Source organism: Vulpes vulpes, chromosome 7 (genome assembly GCF_048418805.1).
Source record: "Vulpes vulpes isolate BD-2025 chromosome 7, VulVul3, whole genome shotgun sequence".
NCBI lineage: Eukaryota > Metazoa > Chordata > Mammalia > Carnivora > Canidae > Vulpes > Vulpes vulpes.
In genome coordinates this window covers 59,321,124-59,344,183 of record NC_132786.1, presented here as the reverse complement: position 1 = coordinate 59,344,183, position 23,060 = coordinate 59,321,124, and the positions used below count along the sequence as shown (strand labels likewise).

Genomic DNA, 23,060 nt, shown 5'->3' with positions numbered 1-23,060 from the left:
AGAAATGAGAGCTTTAAATGATACACTGGACCAGATGGATTTCACAGATATCTACAGAACTTTACCTCCAAACTCAACTGAATACACATTCTTCTCAAGTGCACATGGAGCTTTCTCCAGAATAGACCACATACTGGGACACACATCGGGTCTGAACTGATACCAAAAGATTGGAATCATCCCCTGCATGCTCTCAGACCATAATGCCTTGAAATTAGAACTAAATCACAACAAGAAGTTTGGAAGGACCTCAAACACGTGGAGGTTAAGGACCATCCTGCTAAAAGATGAAAGGGTCAACCAGGAATTTAACGAAGAATTAAAAAGATTCATGGAAACTAATGAGAATGAAGATACAACCGTTCAAAATCTTTGGGATGCAGCAAAAGCAGTCCTAAGGGGGAAATACATCGCAATACAAGCATCCATTCAAAAACTGGAAAGAACTCAAATACAAAAGCTCACCTTACACATAAAGGAGCTAGAGAAAAAACAGCTAATAGGTCCTACACCCAGCAGAAAAAGAGAGTTAATACAGATTCGAGCAGAACTCAATGAAATCGAGACCAGAAGAACTGTGGAACAGATCCACAAAACCAGGAGTTGGTTCTTTGAAAGAATTAATAAGATAGATAAACCATTAGCCAGCCTTATTAAAAAGAAGAGAGAGAAGACTCAAATTAATAAAATCATGAATGAGAAAGGAGAGATCACTACCAACACCAAGGAAATACAAACGATTTTAAAAACATATTATGAACAGCTGTACGCCAATAAACTAGGCAATCTAGAAGAAATGGACACATTCCTGGAAAGCCACAAACTACCAAAACTGGAACAGGAAGAAGTAGAAAACCTGACAGGCCAATAACTAGGGAGGAAATTGAAGCAGTCATCAAAAACCTCCCATGACACAAAAGTCCAGGGCCAGATGGCTTCCCAGGGGAATTCTATCAAACGTTTAAAGAAGAAACCATACCTATTCTACTAAAACTGTTTGGAAAGATATAAAGAGATGGAGTACTTCCAAATTCGTTCTGTGAGGCCAGCATCACCTTAATTCCACAATCAAAGACCCCACCAAAAAGGAGAATTACAGACCAATATCCCTGATGAACATGGATGCAAAAATTCTCAACAAGATATAGCCAATAGGATCCAAGAGTACACTAAGAAAATTATTCACCATGACCAAGTAGGATTTATCCCCGAGTCACAAGGCTGGTTCAACACTCATAAAACAATCAATGTGATTCATCATATCAGCAAGAGAAAAACCAAGAACCATATGATCCTCTCATTAGATGCAGAGAAAGCATTTGACAAAATACAGCATCCATTCCTGATCAAAACTCTTCAGAGTGTAGGCATAGAGGGAACATTCCTCAACATCTTAAAAGCCATCTACGTAAAGCCCACAGCAAATATCATTCTCAATGGGGAAGCACTGGGAGCCTTTCCCCTAAGATCAGGAACAAGTTAAGGATGTCCACTCCCACCACTGCTATTCAACATAGTACTAGATGTCCTAGCCTCAGCAATCAGACAACAAAAAGACATTAAAGGCATTCAAATTGGCAAAGAAGAAGTCAAACACTCCCTCTTCACAAATGACATGATACTCTACATAGAAAACCCAAAAGCCTCCACCCCAAGATTGCTAGAACTCATACAGCAATTTGGTAGCATGGCAGGATACAAAATCAATGCCCGGAAACCAGTAGCATTTCTATACACTAACAATGAGACTGAAGAAAGAGAAAGTAAGGAGTCAATCCCATTTACAATTGCACCCAAAAGCATAAGATACTTAGGAATAAACCTAACCAAAGAGGTAAAGGATCTATACCCTAAAAACTATAGAACACTTCTGAAAGAAATTGAGGAAGACCAAAGAGATGGAAAAATATTCCATGCTCATGGACTGGCAGAATTAATATTGTGAAAATGTCAATGTTACCCAGGGCAATTTACACGTTTAATGCAATCCCTATCAAAATACCATGGACTTTCTTCAGAGAGTTAGAAGAAATTATTTTAAGATTTGTGTGGAATCAGAAAAGACCCCGAATAGCCAGGGGAATTTTAAAAAAGAAAACCATATCCGGGGACATCACAATGCCAGATTTCAGGTTGTACTACAAAGCTGTGGTCATCAAGACAGTGTGGTCCTGGCACAAAAACAGACACATAGATCAATTGAACAGAATAGAGAACCCGGAGGTGGACCCTGAACTTTATGGTGAACTAATATTCAATAAAGGAGGAAAGACTATTCATTGGAAGAAAGACAGTCTCTTCAATAAATGGTGCTGGGAAAATTGGACATCCACATGCAGAAGAATGAAACTAGACCACTCTTTTCACGTTTTCACTCTTTAAACTCTTTTGAGTTTATGCAAAGATAAACTCAAAATGGATTAAAGATCTAAATGTGAGACAAGATTCCATCATAATCCTAGAGGAGAACACAGGCAACACCCTTTTTGAACTCGGCCACAGTAACTTCTTGCAAGATACATCCACAAAGGCAAAAGAAACAAAAGCAAAAATGAACTATTGGGACTTCATCAAGATAAGAAGCTTTTGCACAGCAAAGGATACAGTCAACAAAACTACAAGACAAACTACAGAATGGGAGAAGATATTTGCAAATGACGTATCAGATAAAGGGCTAGTATCCAAGATCTATAAAGAACTTCTTAAACTCAACACCAAAGAAACAAACAATCCAATCATGAAATGGGCAAAAGACATGAAGAGAAATCTCACAGAGGAAGACATGGACATGGCCAACATGCACATGAGAAAATGCTCTGCATCACTTGCCATCAGGGTAATACAAATCAAAACCACAATGAAAAAAAAACCCACATTGAGATCTCATGTCACCCCAATGAGAATAGGGAAAATTAACAAGGCAGGAAACCACAAATGTTGGAGAGGATGCAGAGAAAAGGGAACCCTCTTACACTGTTGGTGGGAATGTGAACTGGTGCAGCCACCCTGGAAAACTGTGTGGAGGTTCCTCAAAGAGTTAAAAATAGACCTGCCCTATGATGCAGCTATTGCACTGTTGGGGATTTACCCCAAGATACAGATGCAATGAAACGCCAGGACACCTGCACCCCGGTGTTTATAGCAGCAATGTCCACAATAGCCAAATAGCCAAACTGTGGATGGAGCCTCGGTGTCCATCGAAAGATAATGGATAAAGATGTGGTTTATGTATACAATGGAATATTCCTCAGCCATTAGAAATGACGAATACCCACCATTTGCTTCAGAGTGGATGGAACTGGAGGATATTTTTTTAATTTATTTTTTTAATTTTTATTTATTTACGAGAGTTACAGAGAGAGAGAGAGAGGCAGAGACACAGGCAGAGGGAGAAGCAGACTCCATGCACCGGGAGCCCAACGTGGGATTCGATCCCGGGCCTCCAAGATCGTGCCCTGAGCCAAAGGCAGGCACTAAACCGCTGCGCCACCCAGGGATCCCCGGAACTGGAGGGTATTATGCTGAGTGAAGTGAGTCAATCGGAGAAGGACAAACATTATATGTTCTCATTCATTTGGGGAATATAAATAATAGTGAAGGGAATATAAGGGAAGGGTGAAGAAATGTGTGGGAAATATCAGACACAACAGTATGAATGTACTTGATACCACTGAACTCTACACCTCCAAATCGTTAAGATTGTTAATTTCATGATACATAATCTTATGAAAATAATGAAAAGAATCACAGGCTGAAATGCTGAAATGTTCTTTGGGTCCTCTGCCTGTGACATAATTCTTTTTTTTTTTTTTTTTTTTTTTTTTTAGCATCAGCGATAGGGTTTTCTTTTTGTTTTTAAAATTTTTTGTATATTTTTTATTGACATAACTCACTGAATTGACTGTCACCCTGCAAAATGACCCTCACATTGTTACACCACCTGCTCTGCTCGGCTAATATGCTTGTATCCTTTCTCTGCCTCTGGCAGTGATGTCAACATGAGTATCTTCCTTTACTTAATAAGAGGTTTGTTACTTTGAGGGACGGTCTACAGGCGGTGTTTTTAACGGTGGGCTTGCTTGTATTTTCAACATGAATAGGTTTTCCTGGTTGCAAAACCCAACATAGCACCCTCATGCTCCTATCTGCAGTGCAAGACACTGTCTCTTTTTTGTGCCATTCTATTAAGTAGTTTTACTGTGGTTAACGCTGGTAGGCCTGAGCCTCTGGGAAATATTATGAGTCACCTCTGGTTCCAGCAACCATTTGTGACTGCCTGCAAGACCCAGGGAAGGCATCCATGGCCCACCAGGCTCAATAAAATTGTTCTAAGACCCCCCTAAGGACCCAGGAGTAGATGCAGCAAGCACAGGATGCCAGAGAGGAGGTTCTCACCCTCTGGAGCCTTTGCGGTATTTCTGGATATGCTCCAGAACCAGAGAACTGCTGCTCCTGCCTTCTCGTGTAGCCCCATACCCGACTGGAAGCACCATCCCCAGCAAGGAGGAACCAATTCAGGTGCCAAATAACAGTCCCAGGCCCCAAAGTACAATCTCTTAAATCCTGACCTGAGGCATCCCCACATGCCTGCACATGCCTGCACATGCCTCACCTCATCAATACCTGAGTCTCAGGATCACCACAACCGAAAACACCCCTGACTCAATCCCAGTGGCACTCGGATGGGGTGTCAGGAAGGAGGCAGGTCCTCAGACCTAGACCAGGTAGGAGCCACCCTTGTTGTCTGAGAAACCACGAAGGCCTGGTGTATCCTGCCACCCCCATTCTCACCCTGGGTAATCCAGAAGACTTTTCAACTTGAACTTGGAGATCCCAGGTCGCCTTGGCCCCTCCATCCGAACACCCCTATGACCAGTCCCTCTTTCATTATGATTCCTTTAATAAGGGGCACACATGTGAAGGAAAACATTCTAAAAAAAGGGGAGGGGAGACGCTCCATACATAGTCAAGGGAGAGCCACCCCCCAAAATGAGGCAAGAGCTTCCATTAATTTGCACGGAGGCTGTAGGGAGAATGGAGGTTTGGGATGCCGGATGTAGGACTTCGATTTGGGTTTCTTTGGGAGAAGGGATCCCCGTGGCTCCTAGTCCTCTAAGAGGATGGCGAAGTTGACAGCGATCCCCTGGAGTCAGGTTCCGGATCCTGTTCAGCCCTAGTGCTGATTGACCGCCCAGGATGAGCGTGGATCAGCGATGAACCAGGGGGTTGCGAGTGTCTGCGAGGGGAGGACAGTTTCTTTTTTTATGGGGGAATATGATGAACCACAACTCTGAGCGCACTCACTGCCCCAGGGGAGGCTGTTTGGCCTCCGGGCTGACAGGTGCAGGAGCGCGGGCCCTCACCTGAGCCTGCACACGGGGGAGTGTCCCGCCACCCGCTCATCACTACGGGGCACAGGCCTGCATGTCGGTAGGGAACCATCCTCATCCCTGTTAGGGCAGGAGTTCCTACGAGGCCTCCATCTGTGACGCGCTACACATGGCCCCTTGTCGCCGCCTCCTCCCTGGGCTCTCGCCTCCCAGTCCCCCTGCAAGGACACCTGCCAGCATCTCAACCAGGACCCCGCGACTTGGAGCCTGTTCCTGCCAAGTTGCCCACCTACACCATGGCATGCTTATCTCAGGGAGGGGTGAATGGTATGCTAGGCCCTGAGACACCCCAACCCCAGATCTAGGTACATCTGCACTGAGTCCAAGCGAACAGTCGGTAGCCACTTTATAATCATTTCAGTGAGACCTTTAAATATCCTATAAAGTCCATACTTTATTACATCCCCATTTAAAGATTTAGAAACTAGTTCAACAAACTACACAACCGAGGTCACACACTTGCTAAACCAATCTGACTTTAGTCTACGTGGTTCAGTGCCCCCATCTTGCCTTCCCAAAATGAAGAGCAGAGCCTTGAATAAGCAGAGGCAATAGGACGGGACTCATTTGAGGGTACCGGGATATAAATGTTAATTTTGATACCCAGATTCTTGGAGAACGAAAAGGATGTGGTAATTATGCCTTCGTGCTGCCAGGTGACATTGGTACAGGCTCAGGGATTCAGAGCTCCTTTGGTGAAATGACTGCCACCCCTTTCCCTTTGCTCCTGGGGACATTCACAGGTAGCACAAAGGAAAGCCAGAGATGGAACAGTGCCTGCTTCTGGGCTCTTCTTACAGGGCAATCCCCGTGTCCCAAGCATGTCCCAATCATCATCACTCGAACTGGACACAGACCCTGAGGCTGGCAGAAGGAACTGTGTTGTCTCTCAGTAACCATAGTTGCTCCTTATTCTTTGGAGGAGAAAACTGAATTGTGAGAGAGAGAAGGGGAGTAGCAGGCTCCTACTTGCTGGGCCAGGAGGATCAGTGGGAGGCTCCTGCTTTTCCAGCTCCTGCCTCCTGTTCCTTCCACTCCCCCAGCCAGAACTCTCCGAAGATCAGGCTTTATGGAGACCATCACATCGGGCCTTGATCCTGGGAAATGGAGCATATAAATGTGCTTTCTTCATTGATTCACTTCACTGACCAAGAACGTTCCCCACTTCTTGCAAATATAAGTGAGTCTTCTGTCCTCCCAGAGGCCCCAAACCTCTGCTCTGAAGAGGCTTCCCTCAGAGGTGACCCTGAGCAGAACGATGTCTTGTGTGGTCTTTGCCTTTCTCTTCATTTTGGCTCAGTTTCTACCAGGTAAACGCAAATGGATGGAATGGTGAAGAGGCAGGTGATAAAGCCGCCGGCTCTTCTGTGGACCATCCTAAGACTGACGGGAATGGTCGTCTCCCCATTGAGCTTCTCATGGGATTTTCTTGAATCTGTGGTGGCATTTTCTAAGCAAACTGCTATTCCCACCCCTCCCGTCTTTTGTAAACCTCCCCCCTGGTTCCTGGGAGTGCTGGCCTTCAGAAATAGAATAGAGAAGCAGCCTGTGCTCTGCTGTCCTTCCACAGCAGATGGGTGGAGCTGGGAATACTGTTTTACACAGCCTTATTTCCTGCACTAATTTTAAAATCCAAAATGTGATGATTTGAATTTAGGGTGCCAAGCAGGACTTGAATATTCCCAGCCATTTCCAGGAGTTTAGTTGAATCCCTCACATATAATTTCTACTTTTAGGACCTGTAGCCGGTCAGCTTCCTCTGACTTCTGGAGACAAGGAGTGATGGCAATGACAGTGAGAATAGAGTTGTCTGAAATCCCAGATTTCTGCCTCTGCCTTCTCTTCCTCTGGTAGCCAGCATCATACCTGCTTTGCCATTTCATAGAGAAATCTCTTTGTTACTGGAATGGAATTTTGGCCATAGAGATTTGGACCTGGTGGCTGGTCTCAGGGTGCTAACTAAAGCAGGTTTAGAGGATCAAGCTTGTACCAGCCAATAAGCAATGTTTGGGGAACATGCTCATCCATCTCTTACCGGATCTGTCCCAAACCCAGTAAAATGCATCCCAATCTCTGCTATTGGTCTAGGAAGGATCAAATAAAGGAGATCTCATTACCATTATGGAAGATCTGTCCAAGATGAAGAGCCCCCAATCCCTCTCTGTGCTCTCATCTTCTACAGGAAGAACATTAACAACAGAAATAACTAATGGGCTACATAGTGTTTGGTGAAATGGTCTTACCTAAATTACTCCATGTGACCACTAGAATAGTTTACAGTGTAGACAAGCATTTCTAGAATGTCTATATGACAAATAAGAAAGCAGAGATCGAGCAGTTACTGAGGACACACTACCACTGCCAGGCCCAAACCAGAACTAAACCTAACTTCACTTCTACTTTCAAGGATCTTTTACAACCAAAAGGTCGCCCTTCCACCTTCATCTTATAACATTTGCAGAACTATCAGGTTCAGGGAGCCTGCTTCTCCCTCTGCCTGTTTCTCTGCCTCTCTCTCTCTTTCTGTCTCTCATGATTGAATACAAAAAATTAAAAAAAAAAAAAAAAGACCGCTGGGCTGAAACCATCCTAAAGGGAATATTCCCAAATAATGTGACCTCCTAAATCAAAGGGACTCAGTAGTAAGTCATTTTTGGATACATTGCTGGGGTGGAGGAAAATTCATATGATCAACCAGAAAGAACATCAACCATTCACGAAACTGTGCAATGCCATGAACCAACAGGAGCCTTGCAAGAACACATTAATGTGCTCCCCCAAAGAGATCTACCTTGGAAGACTGCTGGACTCATTTATTTCACTGTGTCACAAAGTACCACAAAAGTTAGCTGCTTAAAACAGCACACCCTCTCGAAGAGTGCTGTGGGTCCAATGTCCAGGCATGGTGTATCTGGACCCCTGCTCAGGGTTTCAGGAGACTGACAGCATTGGGTCAGCTGGGACTTTGATGTAATCTGAGGCAACAGATCCCCTTGCATCCCCCTGGGGCTGTCAGGAAAAATTGTGTCACTTGTGTTGTTGGCCTGCAGTGGGTTGCTGTCTTCTTGCAGGATGTCGGCCGGGCATTGTGCTGAGCACACAGAAGCTGCCTGGCATTCCCTGACCTGTGGCTCTTTCCATAAAATGGCAGGTTTCTCCTTCAGGGCCACCCAGAGTGTGTCTTGTACTTTAAAACTCCTACTTCTATCTGACAGCACAAAAGAAAGGGGAGAAAACCCAGCTAAACAGAATAATGCTTTTGTTCACCATTGGAATCTAGTTGTTTAAAATTAATTGCAAATTCATTTACAACATAAACATACATAGTGCCATAATTAATTAAACAAGGGAAATATCACTAGAGAACAGAAAATAGAAAGAAATGTTGATACTGAAAGTTTTAATACCTGAAAAAGATTCACTGAATAGATTCGAGAGCATAGAAAATATGACAGGATCAAGAGTCACTGATATTTGACAAGGAAATTCAAATGGTACCTCAGGAAATATCTCTTTAACACAAAAGAAGTCAGTAATGCAGGAAAGGGGGGTGGAGGAGAAATTTGGAAAACAAAGAGCGGGGACACCTGGTGGCTTAGCTGGTTAAGCTTCTGACTCTTGATTTTGGCTCAGGTCATGATCTCAGGATTGTGAATCTGAGCCCAACACAGAGCCTTATTGGAATTCTCTCTCTCCCACTGTGCCTTCCCACCCTCCACTTTAGCTCTCCCTCTCTCTCCTGCCCAGCCATAGATAAATAAATGCATAATAATAAAAAAGAAAACTACAATAGCAAATGGCAGATATAAATCCTACCTCATCAATTATGGTATTAAATGCAAATGGATTAAATACTCCAGTTAGAACCTAGCAGAAAGGTTTTTTAAAAATCTTTTTAAAGATCCAACTATATGCTGTGTGCCTGTGTGAAAGGGACACACTGGATTCAATGAATGAAGAGGTCAAAAGTAGAAGGATGGAAAAAGATGGAGCTAGAGACAAGAGAACTGCATACTGTGGTAGACAGGTCAACCCCTTAAGAAGACATGACCATTATAAGCGTGTATAAAGCTAACAAGAGCACGAAATACATGAAGTGGGAACTGACACATTGAAGAGAGAAATCAATAGTTCAACAAAGGTATATGTGTTTTATAGCCTAGCATGTGATCTGTGTTGATGAATGTGTCATATGTACTTGAAAAAGGTGTGTATGTGTGTTTTGCAGTCATTTTGTGTTTTATTCCATAAATACCAACTCAGTCAACGTGGTGGTAGTGCTGTTTACATCAAACCTGTGTTTGTTAATTTTGGGTCTACCCTTTGCTGGAAAGAATGACATCAAAATCTTCTCTCTCATTGTAGAACTGTGTTTCCCCATTTTAGTCCATCCAGTTATTGTGTAAAAGTGTACGGCAGCATCCCACTCTCCATTTGATGATATTCTTTTTTATCTGAAATGAATATTGGCACTCCAGCTTCCTTACTCTAGATATTTTCATAGTTTATGTTTTTCCATTCATGTGTTTTCAGCCTGTCTTTATCTTTTGATATTTAATGCTTTCCTTATAATTTGTGATCTGAGGTTACTCTGCCACTTTATTTCCTGGCTTTGACAATTCACAATTATGGACAATGTCCCCATTGGAGTAGGCTGGGTGATGGGTGCCTAAGACCTCTCTGTACCATTTTTGGAACTTATTGTGAGTCTATAATTTTCTCAAAGGAAAAACATGTTTGGAGAGAAGATTCCATTATGGAAAATAACATGTAGTTTTGTCTTCCTATTTAATCCATATGATTATCTCTGCTGTTTAAGGAGAATATTTTCAGTCCCTTAACATTTTTACATAATTAATGATAGATTAGTAAGATGTTGGTCTATCAATTGACTATTTTTGACATGTTTGTTCTCCTTGATTTTGTTCCCCTGTTCTCTCTCTCTTATCTTCTTCAGATTACTGGGATATTTGTGTCAACATTTGCATTATAATATATGTATTATAATTAATGGCTTCACTGCTATTATCAATACACATCCAACTTAGGGTTGATGTTAATCCACTTCCTTCAAAATTTGGAAGGCTTGTAATCATATAGGCAGACCTATTTCTTCCTATTCTCATAGTCTTTTTGCTATATTTTTTGTATGTATCACATCCACATACAGTATAAACTCACAAGGCAATACAGATTTTGCTTTAAGAAGTCACATAAATTTCAAATAAATTAAAAGACAATGTATTTTTTAAGTACTTACACTGATATTATTTCTGATGTTTTTAATTTTCCTGAAAACCACATTTCCTTGTGGTATTTCCCTTCAGATGAAGAATTTCCTTTTATAGTAACTGTAGGGAATCTCTCCTAGAGAAAAACTCTTTCAATTTTCTTTGCCCTGAATACATGTTTATTTTATCCTCCCTTTTTAAGGGAATCTTTCCTGCAGATGGAGTTTGGGGCTGTGGCAGTGTTGTGCTTGTTTTCCTTCAGCTGCTGCAAGGTGTGTGCACAGTCACCTGACCTCTTTCAATTCTGAGGAGAAGCCAATTGCTATTTCCCTGAACTGGATGTGTTTTTTTTTTTTCCTTTGGGCACTTTCACAATTTTCTCCCTTTTCTGGACTTTAGAAGTTTGACTGTGATGTGCCTGAGCATAGTATTTATATTCTTTGTGATTCAAGTAGCTTCCTGGTTTTGTCAGCTTGTGCCTTTCACCAAATTTATGAGTTTTCAGACATTATTTCCTTGAACTACTTTTTAATGCATTCGGTTTCTCTCCTCATTCTCAGACTCCAATGACCTGTGTGCTCTAGCTTTTGATAATTATCCCTCAGACCCTCAAAGGTCTATTTTTCTCAATCTTTTTTCTCTCTGATCTAGAAGTTGCATAATTTTTATTGATTCAGTGACTCTTGATCCTGTCATATTTTCTATGCTATCAAATTTATTCAGTTAATCTTTTTAAGGTATTATATCTTTTAGTACCAACATTTCTTTTTATTTTCTGTTCTCTAATGACATTTCCCATGTTTAATACTCATTGCAAGTGCATTTTCTTTACTTTTGGAGCATGTTAAAATGAATATATTAAAGACATTTGTCTGATTATTTCAACATCATTGAAGTCCTGGACACTGTGAATGTTGTGCTGAAGAGGATATGAATATGCTACATCCTCTGAAGAAGGCTGAATTTTTTGTTTGAACAGGAAAGTAATTCTATTAAACTCAATTGACAAGTATTGCCTAGTCTGTAATGAGCAGCAGCTCAAATCTCAGAGGTATTTGTGTGTTTATCTTGTTTTGTTTTACCTTAATCAGATGCATGCACGGTTCTCCCCAGAAGTCATGGGGAGAGTTCATAGAAAGAACCTAAGCTCCCTTCTCTGAGACTTCATTTCCAGCAACCATGGTCTTCCTTGACTCTGCCTTTATAAGTTCAGAAAGAGGATAGATATTTTTGTTTGTTTTGAGTTAGCCTCTCCATGCCACATTGCAATCAGAAAGAATGTACTCTTTGCTGTTTAATTTTTCCAAGTTCTAACTTTTTTTTCCAAAAAGTTAAATACGCCTGTATTTATTTCAAATTTCATATTCTTCAGGTAATTTTTTCCCCACAGTTTCACTTGTTATTAGTGGGAGGGTCTACTTGTCAGGAGCTCACTTTTCTTTATTTAAAATGGAACTCCTCATTTGAGTTTTAATCTTTCAAATAACCCCCCCTGCTTAAAAATCCTTCAATAGTTTCCCTTTGATTTTAGGATAAAATTCAAATTTCTTAGTAAAATGTGCATAAACATCTACATAGTTCTCCAACCCATATTTGTTGAATGAAAGCTATTCCCATAACATATGAGGTATGATCATATTTTGTCATAATACCATTATCCTTAATAATAATATTTACAAATGTAAAAACTTTAAACGTTTAGTAAGATTTGTGAATTAACTGTTTGACTATTCAAGAGTTTCCCTAATTAGACAGCTATCAATTAAGTCTAAGAACCTGTATATTTTGAATGGCTATTGCTGCAAAGCACTTTATGAGGAATCAATGGAAAGAGAAGGATGGAAGGAGAATTGGTTTCTTTTGTTGAGCTGATAGTCAAACTGGATGGATAAAAATTCTTCACATACTATAATTTTTGAAAAGCAATTATAACAGGTACCCATTAGTAACCACCAAGTTAATCTTATAAGAGACCAAGTTGCAAGTAACATCTTAAAGAAGAAGAGGAGTGGGGGTTATAGATCTTCTGGAAGTGTAGGCACCTGAGATGGGGCCTCAGGGAATAGATGTCTAGGCAGAGACATAGAATGTAGGAATCCAGGCAGAGGGACTAGCTGTCTGCCTTACTCTCTGATAGACATCATTGAGGTAACTCCTGATATGGCAGCCCACACGTTACTCAGTGGAGCATGAAAAATAGCTTCTTTTTAATGGACGTTTCAAACTGAAGTTGACTTCCAGCCCTTTCATAGCTGTAGAACTTGTTTTAATCAACTTCCCTTGATAAAAGAGCTGGATTCTAGCAACTATACCTCCTTTATCCTCTCTCTACTGATGTCTGGAGCCATGAGAATTTTTTTCTTAGTTTCTTCTGCTCTCATTGTCCTTGCTCACATTTTCTCAGGTAAGAGGGAAATCCTAATAGATGTAAGGGTGGCAATCTGTCTTTTGAGAAGAAAGTTCAGACTTTAGAAAAGTGCATGACTAATCCCTGTATTCTAAAAATGTCCCAGCACAAAGCAGTTACTAGAAATCTTTTCTTGAGCTTAAACACAAAACTACTGAGCTGGACTATCTCCACCCAGAAGGGTGTCTGGTTAATTTACCCCAAAGCTCCACCAAGGGATTCAGACTTCTCTTTACAGTTAGCTCTCTTTCCATCTTCTGTAATCGTCCACACAGCTTCAGCGTGTGCCCAAGTGATAGCTCTAAAATGAGAGAAAATTTCAGAGGCAAATTTCAATCACACGTGTTAATTTAGAGAAGTATAGCTTTTGTAGCCTAAATGAGAAAAAAAAAAAAAAACTTATGATAAGAGATTCTTAGTGTCGTTTTTTGTATTTTTTTTCCTATTTTTATGTTTTATTAGTTGGTCCAAATCTCCTAATCTTAGATTAGTTAGAATTTCTTTCTAGTTCTCACACACTTATAGAAAATTATATCATTTAGACAACTAACATCTTGATTGGTTTGCTTTTACATCTTTGAGAGCTTTGAAATGGTCTCTTTTTGCTCAGTACTGCCAAGACTCTATCCCTAAGACATTTTAAAAGATGTATTTATTTTAAAGAGAGAGAGAGATAGCTGGAAGAGGGGTAGAGGGAGAGAGAGAATCTCAAGCAGTCTCCCCAGTGAACGCAGAGCCTGATGTGGCGCTTGATCCTATGACCTGAGATCACGGCCTGGGCCAAAATTAAGAGTCTGATGCCCAGCTGAGACACTCAGGTGCCATCGCCCCCCACCAAGAAACTTTTATATCCATCCCTTCTCAACTATACTTCTGTTATTAAGTCATTACTAGTGGGGTTCCTCATGTATTATGAAGCATTTTACTACTTCATGATTTCCTGGTTTTTGCACTTACTTATTACACAATCAGGCCTCAATAGGCCTACCAAACCAATACATATAAAACTTAATAAGCAATTGTTTGGGCATTATAGAAAAAGTAGGTAAAGTGGAGGTAAAAAAATATAATTAGAGTATGATCTTCATGCTTAATTTACTTGAAGTTTATTATTTTATTATTTCTGTGTTGGTAAAAAATAGGTTCCCCAGAATAGTAAATAGGTATTTGATAAATTTCAAATATACAAATAAGTGAATGGGTGAGATGGGAAGATTCATTAAAACTATAACACAAAACGTTTCTCATAAGTGCCATAAATGAGGCAGACTATAAAAAAAAGCGATGGAAGTAGAACCGTGCTTCTAACCGTGGGATCAGAAGGGCCATCTTGGGAAATGTTCTTCACCTTGAACTTTTGAAAACAGGTATAAAAACATGCCCTTACATTTCAAAGTCTCATTTATCAGGTCAGTTACTTGGTTTCTGCTCCAGTCTTCTCTTGAAGGTCAGACAATGGATCCAGGTAGAGAAACACATTTTAAGCCATCTTCTCCATTCCCATTCAAAAGTCTCTGACTCATTAAGGGCTTCTTGTTCCCAAATTCAGCTCAGGTACATTTGAATCCTAACAACAAGCCTAGTGTGGGCTCAAATTAGGAGCGCCACAATCACCACAACCACACAGAATCACAGAGCTGGAAGTGAGTTCAATGATCAGTAGAAGAGGTAAAGAACACAGATATTTTTACACCAAAACACCTGAAGTTGGATCTCAGGTCTAATCCTTCTAAGTTGTGTGAACCATTGTGCTTCAGTCTCCTTTCTAGAAGGGGTTATAATAATAATAATAATAATAATAGGATTGTTTGAAAGATTAAGATACATGTTATGTTAATTAGAGGCAAACTTATTTTAACAAAGACATTTAAAAAGGGAGTAAATGAAAAAAATAGTTAATTTTTCTTTTAGGGAAAAATCCAAAAAACAGGTAAGTTGACTATTATGGTTAGTAAGAAGACTCTTCTCCATCTAGTTACTTTGAGCCTAGGGAGGAAGGTCAAATTTGTGTCCTAAACATGTGTCTTTCATCTGGTTCTAAAGATGCTCTGACAGGAAGGGCTGAAAAGTAAGTAAAGCTCATGATCAAAAAGATTGCACAGAAGCATCTACATCATTTGATTCCTCTTTCATTGGTCCAAACTTACCCATGCAACCATACAGAGCCACGGGGCCTGGGACCTATGTCTTTTGCTGAGTCTCCTCTTGTTATCCAGAGATTCCATTACTCATTGTTTGAAGTGAGAAGTAACTCCTTGGAGAAGGTTTAACAATCCCTCTGTTTCTATAATCTGCTTAAACAAAGCCAGGCACATCCTCTGTGCCCCGAGAAAGTACACTATTATTATTGTCTGCTTATCATTGTTCTTTAAACATCATTCTCATTCTTATTACCTGCCTCAATTAAGTATTTAAACGCCTTATGAGTATTCCATGTCATTAATTGGCTAAATGCCTGATGAATTTCCATAGTCTATTACAATATCCAAAGTTCAACTTTGGACTATTTTAAAAATTTCCCCTTACTTTGAGCAGAAATCTAAGGCTGTGCAATTCCTTTCTGTTGGTCTGAGTCCTAACTGGGGCATGAACAGGTTCAGTGTTTCTTCAGCATGGCATTATCTCAGGTACGACAGCAATATGTGTTCTTTCTCCTCCTCAAAACTGTATTTTCCCAGAACAGGTCCCCTTTGGGAGTGACTGCCAGTTCTTTGTATTACTTCTCCTGAGAACATCTATCAGCAAAAACTTTTTTCAATCATTTCTCTCAAAATACCTTACTCTCTTCAGCTTCATCTTTGTTCAGAAGAAAAACTCGTTGTCCACATCACTTGAATTCCAGAATTAAACCCATTTTTCATTGACATTTCTTACAGAATGGATCAGCCGCAGGTTTCTTTTATCTTTGCACCTAAAATCTTGAAACTCCAGAGCCACATGGCTGTGGTCTATCGTTGCATGTGGTCTCTCGTTGACTGGCCTACAGTATAAACAGCACCATCTTTACCTTTTGTTATATGTCTGAGACTATTAATTTGGAGACATGAAAACAATCACACATTGGGAAGGAATGTTACTGAAATTAGAAAGTAGACGGCCTCTATCCCAGGAAGACATGCTCTGCTTCTAGATATCCTAGAAATGACTATGGCAGAGGGAATTGAATACCCAGTAGGGACACTGTGTAAGTTGTGCAGGGAATCTGAGCTCCCATACAGCTGCTCAGGTGACATGTGCTTTTTCTGATCGCTAGGCGTGTACTCTGTGTCTGCAGGAGACTCAGTAAGAGGGAATTGTGATTTTAGCCCGGGTGATGTTATGTTGTTTTCTGGTCACCAATTACTGGATAACTGAGGCCTTGCTTTCTTCCCTCAGCTCATGGAGCTATACGCAGAAGGATGCAGTGCCAGAAGATGGATGGTCGCTGTGAAGTTGAGTGCCTTTCCTTTGAAGATAAGATTGGGGGCTGTAGAGCTGAACTGACACCACTTTGCTGCAAAAAAAGGAAGAATAATTAAAAGCCAAGCAGGAGCTACAGAAAGTGAGAAGCAAAGATCCTCTGGCTGTGAGCTGCATGCAGCAAACATCTCTGCATTTTTTCTCGTGACCTCCCACATGGGCATTCTTTGAATGAAGCTGTCAATCCAGCTTCTGACACTGCAGAGAAATACCCTCTGTCAGCTGGAGCTGCCTGGGGGAAGGCACTGTGTTATGTTGGTCTTTGGAATCCCCACTTGCTGGCAGAGGCCTATTAATTATTTTATGGATTGATAAAGTGAGTGAGCAGATTAACAGATGAAACAGGTAGAATGGAAAGGTGGGACCATGGTTGAAAAGTTCTAAAACCCTGGCTTCAGACAGAGGTGTGACCTCTGTCTTTGTTGTTCAGACTCTGGTGTCTGTAATATGAGACGACTCAACCACATAGTAAATGGCCCACCTGATGGACACAAATTGTGGCCGCCTTAGTGGTACTGCTGGCTCATGCTTCTCCAGCTCCTTCACAGATAGCTGTTAGCATGGCTTCCCCTCCCTCTTCAATCTGGGACATCAAGTGTCATAATGAAAAGGGCCTGTGTCAAAGGTTAAGCTGGCCAAAGATTGGGTAGCATCTTCATGCTGGCCACTTGTAGTGAGAATGTAGCAGTCATGGCCTTTTCAAGAGAAGTGTTCCTAGAGATAGTCTAATTCAACACCTTCATTACAGCGGAGGAGATAGAGACCCAAGAAGATGCCACTGTTGCTGGCTTAGTCACAGCAACACTTCTGGCTTTTGGTCTTATGTTCTTAGCATGTCCACAAAACGGGGCCCTGACTGAGAGCAGAAGCCTGAACACGGAATACTTTTTAGCAGCTCCGGTGAGCAGCTGGGTGGAAGAAGAAGTGGACACAGCTGCAGAAGAATTGGACTCTTTCCAAGATCCCTCCTGTGACCATGTGATCCTTGCTTGTCCGGGATGATAGTAACGGCATACAGGTTTGCTTTTGCCCTGATTTGCCAAAATTCAGACTCCCAGGTTTCAGGGCTAGCAAGATATATGTCATAGGCCACTGTCATCCTAGACTGACAGCACACTGCTCCAGAACAGAAGAAACACAGCCCCTTGGCTCTGCTCTGGAGAATTTCCTTACCTATTTGATTAGCCTGCTTTCTGCAGAGATGTAAATAAGGGAGAGCAGAATAAAACACAACTTCCAAGGATGAGCCAATTTGTAAAGGGTGTAAAATAAGAAATAAAAACATGTTTTTAAAAAATGTTCTGGCGCAGCTACGTATCTTCATGGCTAATGGGCTGATTTTTTTATTCTGAAACCTACGCAAGAGCCGAGTGGGGGGAAAAAGCTCTCTTTTTGCAGGTATCGCAGGTCCTGGGGTCTTCCCAGAAGTTGTTTACCCAGGCCTCAGATAAAACTAACTGCCTTTGAGAATCTAAAGGTATTTAGGTCTCATCCCCTGTTCTTTCTGTTTTGTTTTTTTTTTTCTCTCCCCTTTCCTTCCAAAATTAACAGTGGTGTGTATAATGTCTTCCTCTGCTTCTCGTCTCACAGAAATATCCTCTACCACCATCATGCTGCTGGGATTTCTCTTAATGAGGAGACCATGACCTCTTAGACATGTGTCGGTCACCATGCGCTTTGTAAAGACTCCAGGGGCACCCTCAGCAATCGATGGTTGGTATTTTTTGTTACCTTGGTACTTTCGTGAGCATTTCGCCATGTGGTCTGTCTCCTCCTTCATTCCTGTCTCCTCTGCCCTCAAAGATAGAACTCTTCCAGCTCCTTTCTTCCTCTCCTTCCCTGTTCTCCTATGTTCTCCCTTTCCTGGGTTTGCACACACCCTGGTTTCATCCATCCTCATATTACACATGTCTCTAAGCAATTCCACGAGCTCCCGTGGTTTCAGCCTCTCCTGTTGATGTGGCATTACCTACTCACCAGCCCTTCCAGGCTCCAAGCCTCCGTTCTCTACTTCACTCCACGGCAGTGCATGGATGCCCTGCACACTGCATCCACCAGACCTGGAGGCCAGTTGCTCCCCATTAGCCCCTTTAATGCAAGACATTGGCAGTAGGCAGGAAATTAAGATGAAGGGTGAGACTCTCCCTTCCATTTCCAGCTCTGGCTAGCAGCACCCCAACAGCAACAGATGGTTGGCTCCAGGCTCCAACTCCTTTTGGCTTTCTCAGCAGCCTTGCAAGATCCCTTGAAAGAACTAGCAGCACCCAGGGGGTGCAGCCATTAAGAGGCCCAGCTGGGCCACAACCTGTTTGGCTGTGTACCCTGGTTCTCCATGGCCCCTGTTCGGTCATATCTTCTCCTCAAAAGTCTGAACATTGTCTGCAGGATGTCCCCACCCCACTTGTCTGGGCCCCAGTCATGGAGCGCACTTTCCTTAAAGTCTTAAGCATCATTCATGAGCTGTTCTTGACTTAGAGGTCTGAGCACCAGCTGTGCTGTGTCCCATACTCATACATCCAGCCCCAGCTGTAGGTAGCTAACACCAGGATTTCAGACCACTGCCACTGAGAGCACCTTTCCCATTTGCTCCTCTGGGCCCGTAGTTAATAATCTCTGTGGACGTTTGACCATCTGCTACCTGTGTAAGCAATCCTTTGCATTAATTTCATGTTCGGAATACTCAGCATGATTTTTGTTGACCTAAATGAGCTTTGTCTGATAAAAATCCTACACTGTATTTCCAACTTTAACTTCATGCTAAAGTTTTACAGGGCATTGGTCTTCCCTAACTGGATCTCTGATGGGCACCCATAAATAACTACTTTTTATTGCAATTTATCCCTTCCTTTCCAAAACTGATCTTCATTTCCTATTCCAGATCTTAGTAAATATTTTTACCACTTACTCAGGCACTCAAGTTAAAAATGACTTCTTCAGGCTTAATGTCCCTTACAAATCACACAATTTCCTCACAGCATAAATGTACATATTATTCCCCAGTATGTGCAAATTGTGGGATAACTTTTCCTCCCTTCTCTCTCCTCACTAACATTGTTCTCATTTACCTAGAATTGGGGATTGGATATCGTTCTACACTTCATGCTACATATTATGGATATATGCACACACACATGCACACACACACACACACACACACACACACACACCGTGTTTGTTGTTCAATCATAAAAACTAATAAGTGTCACACTCAGATTTATAAGAATTCTTAGAATGTTAAAATTTTAGAGCTAGAAGTGGCCTTGGAGGTAATATAAATCAGGGTTTCCAGAGCCAAATTGATTCTAGTCACCTAGGGATGCCTGGGTGGCTCAATGGTTGAGCATCTGCCTTTGACTCAGATCATGATCCCAGGGTCCTGGGATCGAGTTCCACATCGGGCTCCTCATAGGAAGCATGCTTCCCCCTCTGCCTGTGTCTCTGCCTCTCTCTCAGTGTCTATCATGAATAAATAAATAAAATGTTTTTTAGAAAGTTGATTCTAGTCACCTAGAATATTTTTGAAAAACAGAGCTCTGTTCCTGACTCTAACACTTTCATATTCGGAATTCTTAAATAAAGAATCTGAATTTTTAAAACCACATGTCCAGTCAAATCTCCTGCATAGTGATGATTGGCCACTATAGATCACCGACCAGAGGAGCATCTGAGATTTGAAAATGCCCTGGTTCTGTGTCCCACACTTCCAGTTAGAAGCCAGAGTGGAGCTTCAGAACTCAAATCTAGAAGTCTGTCTTTGAGCCCAGTGGTATTTCACCGTCCTGCACTTATTGAAAAGGAGATATTGAGAGGAAATTAACAAATGGCTCACCTCCTTGCTCGGGGAACAGAAGTTCAGACTTTATAGATAGATTTATTTATTTATTTATTTATTTATTTATTTATTTATTTATAAATTGAGAGAGAGCTGGCATGCACAAGTGGGAAGGCAGGGGCAGAGGGAGAAGCAGACTCCCTGCTGAGCAAAGCGGGGCTGGATCCCTGGACTCCAGGATCATGACCTGAGCCAAACGCACATGCTTAACAAGTTGAGCCACCCAGGTGCCCTAGAAGCTCAGACTTTCATTGGAAGTTACATGTCCAGCAAACTAACATAGAACATGGCAGTTTCCACAGCCTGATGGGAAGCCTGTGGGAGCTCAGAACAGAATGACTGAGTTTCACGGCAGTTAGAAGAGTCTGAAACATGTTCTCAGACAAAATACCCTGCCCTCGTTCAGACCAACTTCTTGTCAACCTAGTCAAAATCACTTTAACTGACCTGAAAGATTGCTGTTCCATTCTATTGCCAAAGTGTCCGTAGCTCACGTTCCCATTTGACAACTACTTCCATTCAAAACAGCCCACTTCCATGAACATCCAAACTAACAAGGACTCTCTGTCCTCCCTTGAAGGCCGTTCTGCTATCATAGGAAACCCCTTTACCCAGATACCTGTAGGGAGGTATTGAAATGTCCTCATTATGCAAACAGAGATATTCTATAGTCTGGTGAGGTGCGGACTGAAATGAAGTCATTTTCCAACTGTCTGTATAGACGCCTTCACCCATGAGAACCATGATCATCACCTTTGCCAATCTATTCTTTTTTGAACCAAGTCTCCTCAGGGCACAAAACAAATTTATAAAAGACTTATTCAGTTTGAGAAGCTGAGCACTTTAGACAATCCTACAGATAGGCCAAAGTCTCCACTACATACACTACCTACATCCCACTACGTCCTATGGGATAGTCAGTGTTGGAGAGAACCATAGTTCCCTGGTACCTGAATGCTCCCTTCTGATTGTGTGCATCACACCCTAGGTCTGGTGGGATGGACTTGGATGAACTGCAGTCAGGGGCTTTCCAGGTGTTTAGAACCATCTGTGCTTCATCACTGAAACAGAACAGGATATGGGTAACAGAAAATGGGGCATTTTCCTAATAGTGTTATTTGTCTCCAAACCTCCTCTGCTTATATTCTCCAAGAGTTAGTGTCTTTCAGATAATAGCATGACAGAGCCATGATACCGCTCTTGGGCCCAGGCAGAGGGAAATGATAAGGATCTACTTATAAGGAAAAATGAGTCTAAGAAAATTAGCTCCATACAACTGATCTTTGGGGCTTAACACTTTTTTTATGGCTTTATTCCACCGTTGGCTCCCCCTGTTTCCTTTCAACTCTGGTCTTCTCAAATGGATTCCTCCTGAGATTCCAGCTGAATCCCAAACCGAATGTGCCCTCTACATTAAGGATAGAAACAGGAACTAGAGGTCTTAACCATCCTCTCCAGCCATGCCTTACCATAGCCTGCATCAGACTCCCTTATTTTGACCAAGGAAATAACTGGAAGTATAAAAGAGAACAGCCAGTATCTAAACGTCCTGGCCAAGTATATTCAAGGAGAAATAGGCGATATTATTACACTTGAGGTAGGATATTTATTCATTTGTTTTGATGAACAAAAACCTAGGGTTTGCTGAAATGTAAGAAGTAAACACAGAGGTAACAACAGCGCTTAATTACCAAAGGTAGTAACTCAAAATGGGGGAAGAGTAATGATGAAGGTGGTCCTGGAGTTTTTTATTAACACACATTGCAGGCATATGGACAAATGGGGCACACTCTCTATTCTCAAGGAACCTACTAGATCTTCACTGAAACAATTCCGTATACATCACTTCTATATTTTCTCCATATATAATTTTGCTCAGCAAAGTTACTTGATTTTAAAGAACCAAGGTCAATTGTGAAAATTGCAGCAAAATATTTCCATCAAATGAGACAATGAAGTATGTAAGAAACAAAGAGAATCCACAGGGGTTTCTCCAGTGAGATACCACCACAGGACTATTAAAATGACTCATTGTAGGTTTTAAGCCTGCAAACCTGTAAAAAAAAAAAAAAAAGGAATTATTCTGTTGTTTTTAGTTACTAAGTGTATGGTAATTCACTACAGTGACAAAGGGAAACTAGTGGAAAACTCAAGAGAACACTCTCCTGGGAATCCCAGGGTGAGAGCCAAGAGACATCTCCACTCGTCAGTGAGCAACATGCATAGCTGGCAACATTGGTTGTAACACCTCAGGAATCTCTGAGACAGAGTTCTACAAGATGAAGAGATTGATAGACATACGTGATCAGACTGGAATTTTTAAGAGGGTCGAACAATAGGCAGAGAGGTTCGGATTGAAACACAGAAAAAGGGGAAACAAAATCAGATATATTAAAAATGAGAAAAGAATGAGCCCTGGGGAGAATGTCACGTTGAGCAGGACAGGAACTCTGTAGCACTCTCTAGACAGCAGCACTTCCAAAGCAAGCACTGACCTCGGCTGTGCCTGAACACCCAGGGGAAAAGGACTGGGGGCAGGGGGGAGGGGTAGGGAGATGTGCTTGTCTACTTTGACAGTTGGGGTTCACAATTGGTCCCTATTCATGGAGCTCAGGTTCCCTCCCCAAGTAGCTCTACCTTCTCTTTTTATCTCCTCCATCTCTACTGCATCCTCATTTCAGTGTGTTAACCAGGGTATGCCTGGTTTTCCCTCTGAACCCCATTCAGAAACCCTCTCTACA

The 23,060-nt window shown here is 41.6% G+C and overlaps 1 protein-coding gene across 1 annotated transcript; it reads left to right on the top strand.

The window, feature by feature from the left end:
• Positions 1-12,955: 12,955 nt before the first annotated feature.
• On the top strand, positions 12,956-16,571 carry LOC140599509 (beta-defensin 107A-like). Its single transcript, XM_072762656.1, has 2 exons — positions 12,956-13,025; positions 16,404-16,571. The coding sequence occupies exons 1-2, from the start codon at positions 12,956-12,958 to the stop codon at positions 16,544-16,546; spliced, it is 213 nt and encodes a 70-aa protein (XP_072618757.1). The 3' UTR covers positions 16,547-16,571.
• The last annotated feature ends 6,489 nt before the right edge of the window (positions 16,572-23,060 follow it).